The sequence below is a fragment of the Lycorma delicatula genome, chromosome 2, assembly GCF_047948215.1.
Source record: "Lycorma delicatula isolate Av1 chromosome 2, ASM4794821v1, whole genome shotgun sequence".
Taxonomy (NCBI): domain Eukaryota; kingdom Metazoa; phylum Arthropoda; class Insecta; order Hemiptera; family Fulgoridae; genus Lycorma; species Lycorma delicatula.
In genome coordinates this window covers 160,458,476-160,479,675 of record NC_134456.1, presented here as the reverse complement: position 1 = coordinate 160,479,675, position 21,200 = coordinate 160,458,476, and the positions used below count along the sequence as shown (strand labels likewise).

At 29.9% G+C, this 21,200-nt stretch overlaps 1 protein-coding gene across 1 annotated transcript in view; it reads left to right on the top strand.

Moving 5' to 3' along the window:
- The window catches only part of LOC142320292 (lachesin-like), a 339,547-nt gene that overhangs the window by 191,778 nt on the left and 126,569 nt on the right, over nt 1–21,200 (top strand). The window contains exon 4 of the mRNA XM_075358000.1: nt 5,541–5,662. Coding sequence (XP_075214115.1) covers nt 5,541–5,662 — 122 coding nt within the window. The remainder of the gene's footprint in view (nt 1–5,540; nt 5,663–21,200) is intronic.

The window sequence follows — 21,200 nt, the reverse complement described above, 5'->3', positions numbered from 1 at the left end:
TACGGTTAACGAGAGAACTCAACATTTAACGTAACGTAAAAGAATTGACCTCTTCATCATTCGGGAGTCCATCGGAGACATAGGACTGGGTGATAAGGAACGTTGACTACTAGCTTTGGATTTTTTCTTCTCTTCAACCGTCGGGGGAGAGACGTAACCTTCGTTACCCATATATCTTCGGAAGTCGCTAGCCCTTCTCCATGTCATCATCGGGCCTTACTGGAAGAGGCGGGAAATCCTATTCAAGACCTCTGCTTTCTGCAATATGCATTGCGGGTAAAGCCGGTAAATTAGCAGCCCGTTGGTGCCTCCTAGCAGACGTGTCTTTCTTTATCTTCTCTCGGCGCCTTTCTAACAATCGCTTCTTGCGCCGAAGTCCATCATCAAATTGAACTTCATGAACTACACTGGTAACAGAGTTACTAAAATCAGGACAGTTTTTTTTTATTAAATGAACTTCTCTCAGAAGAACATTCCGGTTTATGTTATAATTGTATCATTATTAATATTCATAACTTAAAATAATTGGGTTGTCATAAATTCATCTGTGATAATCTACGTAACTGGATAATATTTTATAATTATATAATATCTTATTCTTATTATTAATATAATTTCAATAAAACAAAAAAGACAAACTTATGTGGAATGATGTTCACTAAAAAACAGCTCAGGTGATGAATCATATAAAATAGAATTATTTAATAATATATTCAATTTTAATTAATATTCCTGAAAATATTTTCATTACCTATAAAAGTATATAAATATATATTTATACATAAATGATCCAGATGAATAATAAAATAAAGGCTAGATTCAAATTAAATTTATTATATTTTAACTATATACTTAGAAAGTTATATATAAAATTTGTCCTGATAAAAAGATTGGCTTGAAGGAACTTAGGCCCAAATTTTCATCATTAAAAATAATGTTCCGTAAATTAATATAATTTTTCTGTATATAAACATTAAAGGGACGTTTGTTTTCATAAATATCTTTTTAAATTACTAATTTCCTAACAGAATAAAGATAGATTATGATAAGAAAATAAAACGTTTTATAAATCAACATAATTTAACATATTTTTAACCATTATAATTTCACAACATAACTTTAATTTAAAATAAATATATTATCTATTCTTTGCTTCTTATATTTTCCATCTCTAAGCATCTTGTGCTTCAGTTTTCACTATTATTTGTTCTTCAACTTTACTTTCCCTTCAATTTTTCTATCATTTTACACGTTATCTATTTCTTCCTCATATATTCCATCTTTTGCATTTTTATGCACTTTTCTAACATATAAATTAATTTTCGCATTAACATTCTACACACGTCCTCTTTCATTTTCATTAATATTTCCTTATTCCTCACTTTATCCGAGCGTTTGAAGAAGAATTAAAATTATATATATATATATATATATATATATATACTACTACGCTATTATTTAACCTACCACACTAATATTACCTACTACGCTATTATTAACTGCACATTTAAAACTATTTGAAACTAGCAGACCAGGCAATGCTTCGCTATTGCTAGATTTGAGTATATCATATGTAGATTATAGCTACATTAGTATCTCATATGTAGATTGAATGAACACTATTGTGAAAGTTGATAAAACCCGCGCGTAAATCGTCCAGTAGTTTTTTTATTTTATAGCGGTCATACGAACGAAAGGCAAAAAATTTCCTTTTATATATATATATAGAAGAAGAAAGTCTGTTTGTATATTTGTTTGTTTGCTTCGAAAAATATCTCAACACCGGCGCCACCTAGCGGGTATTGTTTTTGCAAAAATCTTTCTTTCACGTAACTAACATATATTCTGAATGAGCCAAATCAGACCATAAATACAATTTTTCAAAATATCTCAAATCCAGCGCCATGTAGCGGGTTCATTTTTTTAGAGGTATTTCTTTCCATGTAAATAACACATATTCTGAATATGTGCAAAATTGGACCACAAATACAATTTTTCGAGATATCTTAACCCCAGAGCTACTTAGAGGGTCCAAGCTAATTCAGAAACCTTCGTAAGCGTACGTACAACTCACCAAAGTTTCATCGCAGTCGGATGCGTGTTAGGAACGCATACGGGACAAATAAACAAACATTCATTTTTATATATATAAATATATAGATAAACAAATTATAGGGAACAATGATGTGGTACACCAAGGAGAAGTTAAGAGTTAATATTTAAATCAGACTTCTTTGTTAAATATTGGGTTTCAATTAAAGGTTTTACAGTACTCTTTTTTACAGAAAAACTGAATGAATTATATGTCTCAAATTTACATTTCGGTAGTGGTTTTAAAAGAGCAAAAAACTGAAAATGCTTCCTTTTGCTACAAAAGTGGACAAATAATTTATGATTATACGGAAAAGATACGAATTAAAATATGAAGTTATTAGAAAATAAAAATATTAAAGTTAAAATTAAACTTTAATCCAGTAGAAATCTACATGTTAAATATTTTTTTGTAAAGAAAATTAACACTTTAGTAAAATATTGTTTGTCTGTATATTTGTTTAATAAATTTGTTTTTTTGTTTGTATTTTACTCTTCCAATGTTAATTTAATTGGATTTAAATTCTGCTGGTAGATTCTACAATTCTACATGGGTAGCCACAGAAATTAGGATTTGTTCCGATTCTTCTTAAATTAATTTAAAATCATTTTATTTATTTTTTTGTTCTTCACACTCACAATGTTTGACGTACCAGTCTTGTAGACTATTTTTGTAACAGTGTAAAAAAAAAATTATTTATTCAGCTGTTTCACTGGTTTAACTTAGTTTAAAACAATCCTTCATTATTTTCTACTTTTTGCCAACCTCTTTAGCCCTAATATATATGTCATTACCTTTATATATATATATATATATATATATTTATATCACATATTCTCAAATTTCTGTTTTATACATTCTAATGTAAATAACGTTTTTGCTTTACTACTTTTACTGTATGCAATTCCTACTAAAACAACATTTACACACTCTAGATACTTTAATACGTGATCAACCATTCCGGTCGCTTTTTTTTGTTAGATTCTGCCGCATCTTTTTCTCTTCTCCATTATTTTTTGCTTGCTAATTAATTTACCACAGAAGCTTGGACCTGATAATACTAAGGGGATTCGACCATCCTATACTCCTTTTTTTCTGATTTAGCCTCCTAAACTGCCGTAAGGTATTATTTCAGAGGATGAATGAGAATGATATGTATGAATGTAAATGAAGTGTAGTCTTGTACGTCTCAGGTTGACCATTCCGGAGATGTGTGGTTAATTGAAACCCAACCAGCGAAGAACACCGGGATCCAACATCCAGTATTCAAATCCCTATAAAACCTTTACTAGGGTATGAACCTTAGAACTCTCGACTTCGAAATCAGTTGATTTCCGATGACGAGTTCACCACTAGACCAATCCGGTAGGTTCGAACATTCTACACTACATTATGTTAACGTTTGTACATTTTACTCAGCAATTACTCACTATATCTACATGATTTTTTTTCATTATAAATATCTAATTTTAATCTTATCTTTGAATTTTCAAATTTTAATTTGTTTGAAAAATAATTTTTTTATGGATATTCCGTAAACTATATTTTTTGAATCGAAATATTCATCAAAAATATTTTCTTTTTTTTTTGTTATGAATATTTTTTTAATTCTTTAAAATTAGTTTGTAGAGCTAAGCGAGCTGAAATTTAAAACAAAGATATTTATCCTTTTATCTTGAATAGAAGCTGAGGAAAATGTACATAAAGCCAAAAAAATGAAAACTGCGGAAATTTTAATTTAAAGATACAGTAATATCAGTTTCATTGTAAGTAATAATGTTGAGCACTTTGTTGCCTGCACTGTAGAATGGGTTTTCACAACCCTCTCCTTCATACTGAACTTCTAGTTTTCTTCACATCAAACTTCGCCTTTGCCTAACCTTTTGTTCGAAAATCTTTCGAAGGTCTTTTCACTTCTCTGAATTCGTTTTTCGTCTAATTTTTTCACAGTAGTTATTGTATTATTTCCTGATTAAATTTCAATCCTTATAATAGTTTTATTCCACCTATTTTTCCGTCATTAAATCTTGTTACAGCTTTGGTAACTCAATAATGTAGTGTCGAAACCCTCAAAAAGACTCTTTTTGGCAAAACAGCCCAAATCATATTGTTCAGGCTTTCCGTTCGGGTTTTAAGTCATTCCCCGCCCTCATTTCTCCAACAGCATTAGGTCTGACAGATCTTTGAATATGTATTTGATTTCCTTCATAATTACTGTTGGCAAATGAAAATGGCCGTTATGATCATAGTCAATAACTGACTTTTGAGATACAGTGTTTTTGCACTATGTGTCATCTGTCTGCGGACAAAGGTGATGTTCAGGCTCATCATTTCTTGACACACGGAAATAAAGTGCTCACACTGTTTATCTCATAGTTGCTACACTTGTAATATTTCTTCTAATTGCAAGGTCATACTAGTTTTGAAATTTTTGAATGGCAAAATCTCTCAGCCTGTTTTTACCACCAAAGGTTTTTTCCATCTGTAAGATTCGTGAGCTTTGCCGTTCTTTTGCTTATTAGTTCTTCCACTTGCCAAATTCATTCCAACTTTTTTAATTCAACATCAGTTTCATAAGGCTGTGACTGATGAACAGCCTGGAATCCCTCGGAGGCATCATCGCTTAATATTCAATATGTCTTACGTTGTTTTAATGATGTTTTAATGCTCATCAGGGGAAATTGTCAACTAAGGTGATACAGAATATTAAACAAATATTTTTTTTAAATACTTCCAGTTGTCATAGAAACATAACTCAAACACCATTTTAAAGAGGGAATTACTAATTAAAAGATAGGGTAAAAAACAGAAAAATTAATTTTTTCCATGCTTAAACACCATTAAAATAGAATTTTTGTTGCTTATAAAGAATGCCATGCCTGACCGGAATTCAACCCGGTACCCCGTATGACAGGCCAATGACATGGTCTTTATTTGACAGCAGATTTAATTTTGGCACCTAAGCTCTCCAGGTCATTGCAGTGCTGCCTTTGTTTTAATTTTACTTCATAACCTTTTAAAATTTGCATTATTTACCATCTTTTTTAATTATACTAAGTAATTATTAAATACAACCTAAAGAAATACAATTAAGCGAAACAATAGATATAATTAAAATGGTAAAAAATAATTCCAAATTAAAAATGTTAACTAATTTTATTAATGTAAAAAGTTAAAAACGCTATTATTCTGTTAATGAATTTTAATAATATATAGGAAAGTAGTTGCGAACTGTGTTCGCAATTTATAGATAAGTACACCAGAAAAGAAAGTTACTGTCAGATTACATAGGATTAATATGTAAATAGAAATTGTTCTTGATTATAATGTTTTATTTCACCCAGCAATTTACCATTTTTCTAGTTGTATTCATTTTAAGAGCAATTTGTACAGCATCGTATCTTTTAATATTATTTTTTGATATATCTGCTTTTATTGTCTGTTTTAGTTCCTCCAAGTATTAAAACATCTCCTTCTACCGGGCAATTAACAGCTAGAAAAGGTGGCACCGTAACTTTAGAGTGCAAGGCTTCCGGTAATCCTGTACCGACAATACACTGGTCACGCAAGGTAAGTTCGTTTGTACAATAAATTTTATATAAGTCAGACAGAAGTAAATAATTATGACATGTATCCATGTAATTTATGATTTTACAAGAATATTAAATTATATTTAATTGTGGCAAAACATATAAATCTTTGTCCCATTTATCCAACCTATTAATTTACGTATAATTAATGCGAATATTAAAAAAATAATACTCATAAGAAGAAAAAACTAATTCTGGTTTTATTTATGTTAAAATTTAAAAAATAGGCCTTACTAACACAAAATATGTCAGTTAAAAATAATTGTCTGCAACTTTTATACTGAACAAAATTTTTTTATAGAGCAAAATTTGTTTATAGATCTATAAACAAGTTTTTTCTTTGAGAGAACACTTCAAATAAAACTGTGGTTTATCAATATCCTGTTAGTGTATTTGATTTTACCTAAGGGAATTTTTTTGTTTTACTACATTTGAAAGTAAGTGACTAGCCCCAACTTATTTACCTAAACTACATAAATAGAAATGAAAAAATACTCCTTAAAAATTTATCCAGAAGATTATCCGCGAACCAGTTCACATAGTTGTTCAGTCTTATTTTGTATCTTGTAATGAATCGCCTTATTTTCTTTCAAACGGTTTATTTCATTGTGTTTCGCAAACCAGAGCTCTTCAGTTATTTTACTCAGCAGTTTGTCCTGGAATCTCTGAACGACTTCGATGTTACTCTCACTTGTCGAGCGCCGTAGCTGGATTCCGTAAGTCCAAATCGGTTTCAGGACCGCTGAGTACAGCAATTTAGTACAGTAATGATAGTTGCGAATCCCTGCCTGACAACCAGTATATCTCCCTGAATGTAATGTTAAGCTGGGTCCTTTTCTCCCTGATAAATCCTCTCTGTTGAATCCTCCAAATTGGACGGAAATCCTGGTGCAGTCCTAGGTATCACACGCTTTTACCATATGGGATGAAAACGCCATTAAATTAAACTCGTGGGCAGTTACCTCTCCTCATCGCAAAAGTAACCTGTTCAGACTTAGCCGGACTAATCTTCATCTTCCATTCCGTTAGTCATTCGTTAATTAAATCCAACAGATTAAAAAAATTTTAATTAAAAAATAATTATGTAAAATTAAATACAAATTTAAATTAACACCAATCTTCAGTTATGAATAATTTGTTTAAAAAACTGTATTCTCAAAATTAATAGTCACACTTAATATGTAAAGCCATCCGTATATCCGTAAAAATTTTAATTTTTGATGGAAGTATATAAATATCAGTATACTTTAAAATGCATTTGTCGGATTGTGTGTTAGTATTCCTACAAATAAAACTTTTGTAAATTTTTTGTAAACCCATTGTTTAATAGATTGTTAACCTTCTATCTCATCTGATCTTCCTAGATTAAACAGAAAACAGCTGAAATGTTGTAATATTTAGACAAATTTTTTCCAAAACTTCAATTTCTGTAGATGAATAAAAGATTCATTAATCCCAAGATCTTACTTCTGTCCTTCAATTAAGTAAAAGAATTTAACAAACACTCAAATATGCTGAAAATTTATATTTGATTAAATTTTAATCTATTTTCCTCTTGCGTTTAGGATTTCCTTGAATTATTTAGAACTAAGTACTATTAAAATACCATTCTTTTCCTCTAGAAATGTCTTTTAAGTAGATTTCATAAGAAAGCTACATATTGTAATGGATACCATGATTCAACTTCCCCCAAACCCCAAAACCACCATTAGTTAAAAAGTTTGTATATGTATATTTTTCATTTTCTTGTGGACACGATAACTGCTGTAATTTTGCGCCAATCACTTTCAAAGTGTTCCCTAAAAATAATTCGACCTAAAATCTCGGTCGAGATCGTTAATGGGCAAAATCGGACCATAGAGGTGAAAATGGGGTGGCTTTTTCGAAAAAAAAAATATCGCTATAACTTTCTAATTAAGTAAAATATCGAATTCGTTTAACGTTCCTACTATTTTTTTGGATAAGGGCCTAAAACTTATCTCAATAAAGGTTTTTGATATCACTAACCATTGGCCCAGGGGATGGAAAAAATGGGGTTTCGAAGACAAAAACTCATACCTCTCTATATAGGCAAAGTATTGAATTGGTTTTAAGTGGTCGTGAGTCCACTAAACATTACCTAAAACCTTTGTCTGAAACAATTTTTGATATGATCATACCTTACGGCAATGAATGACCAAAACGAAAGAACAAAAAAAAAACCACTATAACCTTCTTATTAAAAAAAATATCGAATTCGTTTAAAGTTCTTACTATTCTTTTAGGGCCTAAAACTTTTGTAAGTAAAGTTTTTTGATATAACCAAAATCCAGCGGGGGGAAAAATTGAGTTTCGAAGATAAAAAAACCATACCTACCTTAATAGGCACAGTACCGAATCAGTTTAAGGTGGTGATTAGTCCTCTAAACATTACCTATAATGATTGTCTGAAACAATTTTTGATATGACCAACCCTTACGGCAAGGGATGACCAAAATATTGCTGGAATTGTAAGATGGGGCTTGTCGTATGCTTAACATGTGAAACTTTTTTCACATGCATCCATTATCGTATTGAGAAAATTTAAAGTTTTTCTTAACTGTAAGGTAGAAATATTTTAATCCCCTACTTAACACCGGTAAAATCTACATCCGCCTTCCGGCGTGTCGAAAGGAAGTTTTTTAATTCCACATGGTTATGGATTCATTGTTTGAAAAAAAGTTAAATTGTCACAATTTAAGTTTTGAACATTATGAATAACTTCATCTTAGATTCCTTCTTAATTTTTCTAATAATTAAAAAAAATTATCAGATAAATAATGTACAAATATTTGAAGGAGATTTCTTAGCGTAGATCAAGATTTTACAATTCTTTATTAATCTGGTCATTTTTATTTTTAAACTGATTCTATTTTACTAAAGATAAAGTTAAAAAAAAGACTTGTGAAACTTATTAAAAAAATTGCTAAATTTTTGGTTAAAGCTAATTTTGTTATTACGTTCCCAATTTGTTTCTGAAAAGAAGGTTCTCAATTTTTAACTTATAATAAAAAGTAATAATTTTCTCATCGCGATTTTTTTTTAATAAACGACCTATTGTAATCTGATACTTGTGATCTGAAAGGCCGTATTCTTCAAAAAGACATTGAAAATTATCTTACGGTTAATTTTTAAAAAGTATAGTCTATACAGGTAGCCGATGTCTTCGTAATTCTGGTTGGCTGGGAAATAGAAATGTTTAGAATCAGAAGCAATCTGATTACAAATTTCAAAATTAACATTTTCGTAAATATTAACATCTATAATATTGTAAAAATCAGACATTAAGCTAATTCTAAAATTAGACAAAGGCATTGAATTTTATAGCATTGAGAATTAATTACTTCCAAGAATATACGGTAACATTCTACTTTATTGCAAAACGTAATCTTTAACAAAAATTGAGACTCCCTCTTTTTTATAAGAAGTTCCATAAAAAACTTCCATAAAGGTTTTTGATATCACTAACCATTGGCCCAGGGGATGGAAAAAATGGGGTTTCGAAGACAAAAACTCATACCTCTCTATATAGGCAAAGTATTGAATTGGTTTTAAGTGGTCGTGAGTCCACTAAACATTACCTAAAACCTTTGTCTGAAACAATTTTTGATATGATCATACCTTACGGCAATGAATGACCAAAACGAAAGAACAAAAAAAAAACCACTATAACCTTCTTATTAAAAAAAATATCGAATTCGTTTAAAGTTCTTACTATTCTTTTAGGGCCTAAAACTTTTGTAAGTAAAGTTTTTTGATATAACCAAAATCCAGCGGGGGGAAAAATTGAGTTTCGAAGATAAAAAAACCATACCTACCTTAATAGGCACAGTACCGAATCAGTTTAAGGTGGTGATTAGTCCTCTAAACATTACCTATAATGATTGTCTGAAACAATTTTTGATATGACCAACCCTTACGGCAAGGGATGACCAAAATATTGCTGGAATTGTAAGATGGGGCTTGTCGTATGCTTAACATGTGAAACTTTTTTCACATGCATCCATTATCGTATTGAGAAAATTTAAAGTTTTTCTTAACTGTAAGGTAGAAATATTTTAATCCCCTACTTAACACCGGTAAAATCTACATCCGCCTTCCGGCGTGTCGAAAGGAAGTTTTTTAATTCCACATGGTTATGGATTCATTGTTTGAAAAAAAGTTAAATTGTCACAATTTAAGTTTTGAACATTATGAATAACTTCATCTTAGATTCCTTCTTAATTTTTCTAATAATTAAAAAAAATTATCAGATAAATAATGTACAAACATTTGAAGGAGATTTCTTAGCGTAGATCAAGATTTTACAATTCTTTATTAATCTGGTCATTTTTATTTTTAAACTGATTCTATTTTACTAAAGATAAAGTTAAAAAAAAGACTTGTGAAACTTATTAAAAAAATTGCTAAATTTTTGGTTAAAGCTAATTTTGTTATTACGTTCCCAATTTGTTTCTGAAAAGAAGGTTCTCAATTTTTAACTTATAATAAAAAGTAATAATTTTCTCATCGCGATTTTTTTTTAATAAACGACCTATTGTAATCTGATACTTGTGATCTGAAAGGCCGTATTCTTCAAAAAGACATTGAAAATTATCTTACGGTTAATTTTTAAAAAGTATAGTCTATACAGGTAGCCGATGTCTTCGTAATTCTGGTTGGCTGGGAAATAGAAATGTTTAGAATCAGAAGCAATCTGATTACAAATTTCAAAATTAACATTTTCGTAAATATTAACATCTATAATATTGTAAAAATCAGACATTAAGCTAATTCTAAAATTAGACAAAGGCATTGAATTTTATAGCATTGAGAATTAATTACTTCCAAGAATATACGGTAACATTCTACTTTATTGCAAAACGTAATCTTTAACAAAAATTGAGACTCCCTCTTTTTTATAAGAAGTTCCATAAAAAACTTCAGCAAAATTAAAATTACCTTGCTCAGAAATGGCTTCTCTGTTGTTTAGCTAATGTTCTAAAAAAACATGCAAAATCTGGATTTTAAAAGAGATATTTCAACTTCTTAAGTCTTTTTTTTTTTTTAACACAATATAGAAGACGACTGCAACAGTATTTTTAGGGGGGGGGGGGGGGTGCGATTTTGCAAAAACATTTTTCTGCAAATATTATTAATTTTTACTTGTTGACAAATGTGCCTAAGAAAAATATGACCTTAATTAGGCAAAATCTCGAGTTACTGTGCCTCATCCCCTCGACCTTTTAAATTGAAAATTTAATGCCATCAATGCCTCATATATAGAAGTAATCTGATCAAGTTTAGTCAAAATCGTTCCAGCAGTTGTAGAGATATAAGGTGATTTAGAGGCTAACACCGAATATACACACATAGACGTAAATACGAATATATTAACATCCAGAAAATTTCCATCTGGTTTTTTTTTGGTTTTATGCGTTCTTTAGGTGTCAAAACGTCAAGATCCGATAAAACCAACATATGCTCAAATTTTACCGATTAGAATACTTTCCCCTTCTAAAGCTGTGGCGTTACCTAGACGGAAAAGTAAAACTACACGAAAATAATTATTGTAGGATTTACAAATTTTTGAGTTACTTTTAGAAAACAGTATCAAAAATATTTCAATTTAGGTGTCTTCAGATATAAGAAAATTCTTCATTGAATTTAATAAGTCCAATTTTTTTTTATGGTGCTGGATGACGTATTATCGAATCAAATTTATTGCATTCGATGCAGAGATTTGCAGTAAACACAATGGAATAAATAGATTACACGCATTTTCATTTTATGGAACAAAAAAAATATAAAGGCACTGGACATTGGTAGAATAAAATTTTGTAAATCACCTAACAGAAAAAAGACACACAAACACACACACACACATATATATATATATATATATAAATATATGAATATTTAGTGTGTGTATAAATATATGAATCAACCCAACATAGTCGAATACAGTTTGCCAGTTCATTTTTTTGGAGTTATTTAACACTTTTAATGACAATGCTTCCATACCGAATCCCACTCAACAAAATACCGATAATTAACTCCTTTGAAATAACCTTACGACCTTTGAAAGTACAAATAGTGTTGATTTCAAAGACTGTTCTTAGAATTTTTAGTAATTTAGACTTTTATCAGTTACTTATTTCGTTTAAATAATAATATTAATAATAAAAAATTAATTGCGTTAAAGTAGAATAAAACTTTCAATTAATTATTATGAAATACATTGCTGTAATTACTGTTTGAACAGTATTTGAAATAGAGTGCTAGACGTAAGAGTTGAAGAATAAAAATATAGTTATTATAATCAATAAAATTTTAATTAATAAAAGATTTAAATTTAAATAAACGATAGAAAATTTTCTCTTTTTAACGAACAGTAAAATGTTATTTTCATCAAAAGTTCTTTCAGTGCAATATTTAATTTAATTTCGAATCAATTTCAACAACTCATTTGATTCACTGCTAGAATTTAATTCCTTTTCACTTAACGGAATTAAAAAAAAAGTATAAAACCAATTTAATAAAAATATAATAATAATAATAATTTAATAATTTCCGTAGAAAATTGTTAAGTAAAAAAACCTCTGGAAAATTACCTTGTAATTAGGTGTCAATATAAGTATTTAATAACCTGTCAACCTGTTTTGTTATTGTAAAAGCATTATTTAATTCTAATAAGTGACAAATTTAAATTTTAATAACTCTAATTTTTCAATTTATGATTATATTTATAGATTAAGTTTATATATATATATGTTATTTTCATGCACTTTTTTTATTTTAAAGAGTAATATAATCTATCATACTATAAAATGTAGGTCGTAGCGTTTTATTTAACTTTGTTTTTTGACCGAATTAATATTTGAACTTATATGAAAGAATAAATATAGATATTACGAAGAACTATCGAATTTCCTCCTTCATTTCCTATTTATTATATCAAGAGTATTATATCATGTTAATCAAAGATACTCTGTACGTTACAAAACTGTTTGACATCCATTGAAAGGTTTGGTAACGTCTAAATTGAAATTCGTATTAGTAGCAAACTTTAGTCGTGTATTTAATTTACTGCTTCCTCATACAGAAATAACAAGCCACAAACTAGTCAAGGCCAACTACCTTAACTAATGAGGTTTTATTAATTGGAAGGCAATGCAATCTTAAAATAAATCTTTCAGTATCCTGCAATCAAATGTAATTTAGTATAAATCAAGTTTATAGAAGTCCAATCCTGAAATATACAGATGAATGAACTCAAACAGACGAAGTATTCTGCAAGACGGGCATTCAAATCTAATTGTAAGTAAGTGTTTTCTTAACTATATTTTAAACAAGTTGTTGAAACATTTGTTTACCATATTTATTCTTGGATACTGTAGCGTTTAATATGCACCAGAGAATTCATATAATTTTTAAATAACAAACGTTAAGATGTGACTTAAGGTTTGTGGTTAATTTGGACACTGTCATGCCAAACACTCCAAGGTAGGCGACTAATGTTTTTTATAGAAACTCTGTAATAGTTGTACCTAGCTGTTTATTTACTATATGAAAAGAACTTGTATTTTAGCATATGTTTAGACCGGTCAATGGAAATTCTTAAATCAAAAATAAGATGGTCAGATCTGAATAAATAATAGCCCTTTTTCTGGAGGGATTGTAGTTCTGATGGATAAATATTACCTTGTGATTTCCTTCGGGGATGCTGTACGTCTTGAACTGAGGTTTCTGCAAAGATTCCTTCCACGTTATCTTAATAATAATTGATCTCTTTTATTTCAATTTTGTTTATGTTGAACAGGCTTGATTTTGTTAGGTTCTTCCCGAAGAAATCGGGACCTATATAACTTGTATATCCTTGATCTGATAGGAGTTCTTTAATGAAGGAGCTACCCAGGGATTTGGTTTCTTCTCTAATATGATTAATACTTAAAGTAAATATCAAGTAAACCCAAGCTCTTCCACTTAAATACAAATAAATAAAAAATATGAAGAGCTGTAATTTTCTTTCTTTTCTTTAAATTGTTTCAAGTTGAGAAGGTGTTTTCCTTTTTAACTGTAGAACTAATAATGATTCTATAGTGCAAGTCAGAACTTTTTACTTCAAATTGATTGTTCAGTTTTCAAAAAAACTTCCGTTTTATAAAAATCAGCGCCTTAGTACCTTAGAAGTCATATCAAATTTGTGTAAATTATATCTAATAATAAGAGGTATATCCAAAGATATAAATTGTAATAAATTGGTCAAAAATCTTTTAAATTTTGCTATTGCAAATAATTTATGCTACAAAAGGGATTGGAGTTTTTTCTCTTAGGAGACTGATACTCTCTACAAAACCCCTACAAAAAAATTAAATCCCAAAGTTATGATTATCGGGTTGAATATCACTCGCTTTTATATAAATATTGTTTACTGATATACTATATTATTATATTTGGATAACTTGAAAAGAAATTGGGAAACCACTACGCTATTTTTTTTCTCTAGTAAGTCTGCCACAAAATAACTTTTGGTGATAATTAGGATTTTTTGAAGAATTATCTTTGTTTTATTTCAGGTCAGTCAAAACCGTTGGCTATTGTATCTCCCGTTACTTCTATTATGGTTTAAATTTTCTCTTCCTTATTTTGTTTTCTTTTTTTTTAATAACTAAATCAAATTTGTATGATATAAATTAAATTTTTTTTAGATGCTTTCAATTTACGTTACATGATTAACATTGGTTTTGTTAACTGTTCATATAGTTGATTTTATTGTATAAAGTATATAAAAATACTAAAACACAGCAAAAATGAGTTACAATAAATGGTGTTGTATGAAGAAGCTAGAAAATTAAATGGTATGATTTCATTAATAGAAAAACTTTAATTAATAATGAAAATAAGAAAATATTGTATTAAATGTTAAGAATGGTGAATAATACATTATACATTAGAAACTATAAAATGTTATCGGTCGGTTATAAACGACAAAGGAGAGATAACAAAATATAGATACTAAAATCAGATTAGGCTTTATGGATAAAAAACTATTATCTAACACAGCTTTAAGAATTATGAAGAAAATTCAGATGTTACTATGAAGTGTAATATTACATTACCGAAAAACCTTTTGAGAATATACAGTTTTTTTTTATAAAAGAATATTAAAAATTAGATTGTATGAATTGACTATTTAAAAAAAAAAATGTTATAATACAAATCAGGAAGAAAAACCCAGGATTTAATAATGTATTAGGGAAATAGGGTAAGTTATATTGCAAATGGAAGAAATATGAAATGTATAAGGAACGAAAAAGGTTAACGACCGTAAATTAAATAGTAAATGAGAAATGAATAACAAATAAACCGATAAAAAAAGAAACAAAAAAAATTAGAATAGACAAGTGGCAGAAGTGCTGAAATTTTAGTCATTTAATCGTGATTAATATTTTGCATAATAACTACTAGAATTTATTCTACTTAAAAATACATTTAAAAGAATGTATTCAGTTTTTTACCTAGTGTATAAAATTACATTTTTATTTAAAATTTATTCTGGTTCGTTTAGTTCCATTATTGAAAAAAGTAAAGAAAGATTCAATTTAAGAAACATACATGAATTTTATAATATATATATATATATTTGTATGAATCCACCGAAAATAAACTGTGCGAGTGTAGACAGCTGTGTGACGGGTAGCTTGAATAATGTATGACGGGTGGTCTGACCATCGCCCTTCTCCTTATACTTCTTTCTACGCCCTCTGTTACCCTTCATTCGTGTTTAGTGATCGTTTAGTCAGGGCTTATCAGGCCATAAAATTCAATTGAACGAATAACGTGGTCAGGGTCGGGGTTAGGTTAGTTTGGTCCACCCACCCGCCAAGTCCCCTGCTAGAGTCGCTACCTTTGACCGTACCTCTCGCCTTTTTTCGTTTTGGTCAAAATGAACTAACGAAAAGTAAAAGATCGAGCGGGTACAGTCAGAAAGCGAACGAATAAGGAGGAGGAGGAAGAAGGCACAAGGAAAAGAGGAATAGTAAATAATATCCTTATGTAATCCCCCGGTTAACTTCACAGCATTACATTACTCTTATAAGTGGTGGTCATTTTTTATTTGGCACGCGAGAAATCCTATTAATTCCTATAATTTACTTTAAATACACGCTTTATATTAAATAATATTATGGATTGTATTTCTACCTATATGCTACAATTTGCGGAAGAGTGGGGGGTTAACGGTGGACGGTTAGTAATTGCGTAAATTGAATAGTAGCGTGTTAATAAAAGGAAAATTTTAAATAAAGAAAGATATACAGGGAAAGAGAAACAGAGAGCGACATAGCTACCAACATCGACTTGACATGGTGTCACTATTCATAGTGTGAAGGTTGGTTAAACCGATTCGGTCACGCTATAAACACTTTAAATTCAATTTCACTGGACTTAGCACGACACTTATCTGGATATTAAATAACATAAACTACCAATTTATATATACTACACTCTTTGTTACCGAGTGTAATTCACTTTCCCTTAACTTTTATATCGTAAACACTATTAAGTACTTGTATACTTAAATTAAAGAACTTTGTGAATGAAAGAATATAAATAGGTTAGATAAAAGATATAAATTTATAATATTTTATGTATTACCAATTCAACCACAAATTTCTGTCAGTTAATAATATAAATATATCTGACTACACTGAAAAATCAAAACTAAATTTTACTTATCTTATTTACTTTCTCATATAAAATAAATCTTAATTACTTTATCATAAATTTTATTTATGTTCATTTAAACATATGTTACACATGAAAAAATGTATATAGAATCAGTCTTTTAAAAATACATAAGAAAGTAAAATTATTTTTATTTTTTTATTTTTTAGTAAAAAATTTATATTGAAAAAATAAACTCAAAAAAATTGCAAAAAAATTAAATATAGTTGAATTATTGAATATGAAGCGTATATAGAAGAATTTGAAAGTCTCTTTTACTTTATTTATGAGGAAACATAAATTTATGTTATAAGTCTTTTTTACATACGCCCTTTGCTTTTTGAAGTCGATTAAAGTTTTCGCTGCTGGACGTTTTTTGAAAGGTTTTCTTTATCTTTTTTCTTTCTTTTTATATTTCTCAACTAATTTCATCATTCCACTACGAAAGGAGTAGTTTGTTGAGTTTCTCAAATATTCTAGGAATATATTTTGATGCCGAGTCAAATATAGTATTGGTTTAACAGTCGACATCATTTTCGATAACTCCAGTTATTTCAATGTGTTTCTTATCAGCAGTGAAGCTCGTCCAATCTGCCTTCAACCATCGTTTCAGGAAGGGATGTATTTTCATTGAAACATCAGTTGAAATTTGCAACGGAAAATGATCACTTCCGTAGAGCTTTTTTAAAACCTTAAGTGAAGGTACACTTCGGTGCTATCGATACACTTATAAATTCTAAATTTATACAGGACGTCGATCTGTCTCTGAGATTAAAATAAGTTCCTGAGCCAAAGTTTAAAATAACAAACTCAGAATATAAAAAGAACTTTTCCAATTCTCTTTCTAGGGGATCTACTCGATCCGACCCACAAATAGGATTGTCTGCGTTGAAGTCATCTACTGGTAGTATGGATGAAAGAAGCGGGCGCTTCATTCTGATTGCGGTCGCTTGCAGATTTGTTTTTATTTCAACCGCTTTGGAGGTAGCTCTAAGTCGAAGTTAGCATGGCTATTCTGCATCTAACTTTAATATTTGACGGTTGATCTCGCCGATAAATATATATCTTTTACATGGCGAAATTGTGTTTCTTGCAGACATATACAAATAGGGCCTACATCGTGTACCAAGCGTTGGAGCTCAAAAACATCCATTGATGTTTATACAATAACGACGCGTTTTATTATAAGTTTAATTTCTGGGTTTGCCTTTTGGTAAGCCCTTTTCTTCTTCTTTTCCATTCTACAAATTGCTTCGTGTTCTAGAAGTATATCATCACCTTTGTAGCTCCAAGCTTCATAGTTGGAGACCAAAGAAGGAGAGAACGAGAACGGGCACAGCTCGGCGCTCGGTTTAAGCGACGATTCAGAGGTGGGAGCAGAAGATACACTCACGCAGGTGTCACACCAGCCGCCGCTTTCGAAAGGGAGGAAACATATCCTCTTGCGTGTTTTAGGCGATCCCTGTAGTTTAGGTTGTGATACTAACTCAGAAGAACGACTTCAAACCCTCTTTAAGGGGATTCTGAATCAATAAATCTCTTAACAGGCTCAACTGAAGGGTTATGCAGACGAAACCGAACTTCAAGTTTGTCTTCCTTCATTGTTCTTCTCACTTGCACTTTATTATTAGTCATACAAGCAGTTGTGGCTGTAAACCAGCGTTCTTGTAGCTTCCTTATGAGAGAGAAATCTGGTTTCATAATAGATTATTCTCTCTATCACAGAAGCCAAAGTTGGAGCAAAGTTTCCAAGGAGCTGGTCTGCATCAACAGTTAGAGTAAAAACAGTATGCTCTGCTTGAGCACATGTTATTGCTTTTGCTTTTGGTTTGAGGCTGTTTATAATTTTTTGGCCTTGAAATAGCAGGAATTTCGTTAAGTTTTCATTTCTTGAAAAACTACCTCATCTTAACGTAAACAAGACAGTTTCTTGATCGACATGAACGCTGTCCTTTGCAGCTAACGGAAACGAGAGGATTCTTGCATGGTTCCCCTTCATGATTTTCTTCATCACATACGCATATTTGCATTCTCACATCGAGCCGCACTTTATTACTCCCTGCTGTGATAACTCCTTCACAGTTTACTGCACAAAGAAATTGAGTAGAGTTCGGAAAACCACAACTGTCATTGAGATATTGAGAGTGCTGTGAGAATCTAAACCTACAGCAAACTCACCTATTTTATTTAATCCAAGTATTTTCTGCTACTGGATGGATGTCGTTGGTTGTTTTGACGTAAAGATGATTGAGAGTTTTTCGAATTTCCATTACTGGTCCTCCAGCGGAATTGGTTATTTCATGAACAATAAGAAATGAGGTTACCCTCGCGAAATCACAATAATACTTCGTGTTCACGAGGTAATCAGGTCTGGGTGAACTGTTCTTAAAGGTTTTTCTTGCAGATTTCTCACCTCATGTCGAATTCTTCCTGACTCAGTACGCTTCTTCCGTTTCGCTTACGGAGACACGGATGGTTCTAAACGAGTATGTTTATGTGAACTTTCTGCCACGATATATTCTTCAGCTTACATGATCAGTTAATCCCTTCTTTAGCAATGTTAGTCCCCGGATACAACCCTATTCCAGAGCTGACTATTCTGATGGTCCAGTCAGGTACTCCAGTGGAACCGGCATATATACTGGCAGATAGCCGATGCACAATCTCTGCACTGACTCTAGGCCTCTACTCATTGAAGCTTTAGGGCTCCCGTGCATATAATAACTCCAACGTTTCCTTAATTTATCACATACATAAACTATTGTACATATTATATCATTGGACATAAACCAAAAATCATTGTTATATGCAACTGGCTGTTTCTCCACCTCCATTTTAATTTACATTCCGAATAGTATCTCTCCGATAAACTTCAATAAAATTTCTGTTATTAAATTGAAGGCATTTTTTGTATGCTTTGTTAATTTCTACATACTTATTTTGGCTACATTATTTTCCTGAATAATAAACTAAAAATATACTTAAAAGAACGCTGGTGGTGAGTTTTATTTACTTCTGAAGAGGATTATATTAGGTGGAACGCGTTATTTAGTGTTTCGAATTTTTTTTTTTAAGTATACTATATATTTTTTTTTCATCAATTAATGATGGAAATTGAAGCAGTAATAATTTTCTTTTATTACTCGTATGTAATATTTGATATCAGTTGAAATATTAATATTAATTAGCATATTAATATTAATTAATTAGTTCATTAATTGAAATATTTTAATATTCAGTATAATATTAATTCATTAATTGATTACTAATTTACTAATTTTTCTTGTTTAGTTATGAAGTATTTAATATACTAATAAAATCGATACCAATGTAGTATAATAAAAGTAGTAAAGGACAAAACCAAATTTTTCCCAGTTATTTATTCAAGGTCAAGGTTTGCATATTCCATTAAAATATTAGTTGTTTAATGGAGAACATCATTTAGGTGATACACTAAAGGGTAAGTTTTCCCTGAATATGACATTACATTTTATTTCTATGTTGAATTTAAAATATTAGTGTGGAGAAGCCAAAAAAACCATTTTCATGAAGAAACAGGAATGTATAACAACTACTAAAAATCAATGACATACTCTCCCTGTTCACTTACTTATTCATTCATATTCCCAAATAACATATTATGTTCTAATAAACTTCGATTCCTATTTTACGATAAAATATGAATATTTAAAGTTGTGAAAAATGTTAAGCGTTACAAAGTTCGAACTTATAACTTTATGATTGACATGCAGAAACGGTATTCTTACAGTGGTGCTGTTTCTGATTAAATATATTACACGTGATATACTACGTATTTACTCATATGTGAAGTAAACATATACCTCATAAATATGATATTTTTTGAAACTATTATTCATTAAATCTTTATAAATTCCATCTCTATTAATGGTCAATAAACTACCGACAGAAAGAAAAAATCGATCAGTTGATGACTAACTAATAAAGAACTACGTAACACTTCTATTTTTTGTTAGATCATTGTTTTCCTTTATTAACCGCACAAAAAAAAATTCGAAAATAAGTCATGATATTTTAACTCGGTTTTAAATCTATTTTCACATGATCTTTTTTAAACTTAAGTATTGAAAACAAAAAAGACACGATTTTTTTGGCTCAAAATTATGAGCAAATATCCTCTAAGGTATTTTTTCACTGGTCAAAGTTTACATAGTGAAAGTGTATGGGTTACAATCTCGCATCCAACAAAAACATTTCCATCGTTTGCATTCCTTGCGCCTTAACATGTTAAACAATGCCCTCCCCTCAAATATTCTCTTGCCCTACTATTCATGGAAGACAGCAGTTTCATTCCTTACAGAAATACTGAAATTTCATTTGTACACCAGTTACCATACAGAAAAAATATTATTTTCATGCTTTAAGTAATTTATACGTATAACAAAATAAATTTATGTGAAAACTAAAACGTATGAATAATTAATTTATCACCTTCAAAAAAAAAAAGAAATCAAAAATGAACACGAATTAGTCACTTTCGATTGTATGCTTTAAGCGGCATCACTGATGATATCTGAATTCGTTATACAGTTAAGATGTGTTAGCAAGTCTAGATGTGTTAGCTTTCTCTTAAAAAATAAAGTAAATATTTTTTCAAACAACTGAAGTATTTCTATGAATCATGAAATAATAAGAAAGTACACAAAAACTTGATAAACATGCTAAATTATGTAATTATCAAACAATTTTAAAGTAAACTAATTTATATTTAATCTTAATAAAACTGATAAGAAAGATATAATTCTTAAAAAAAA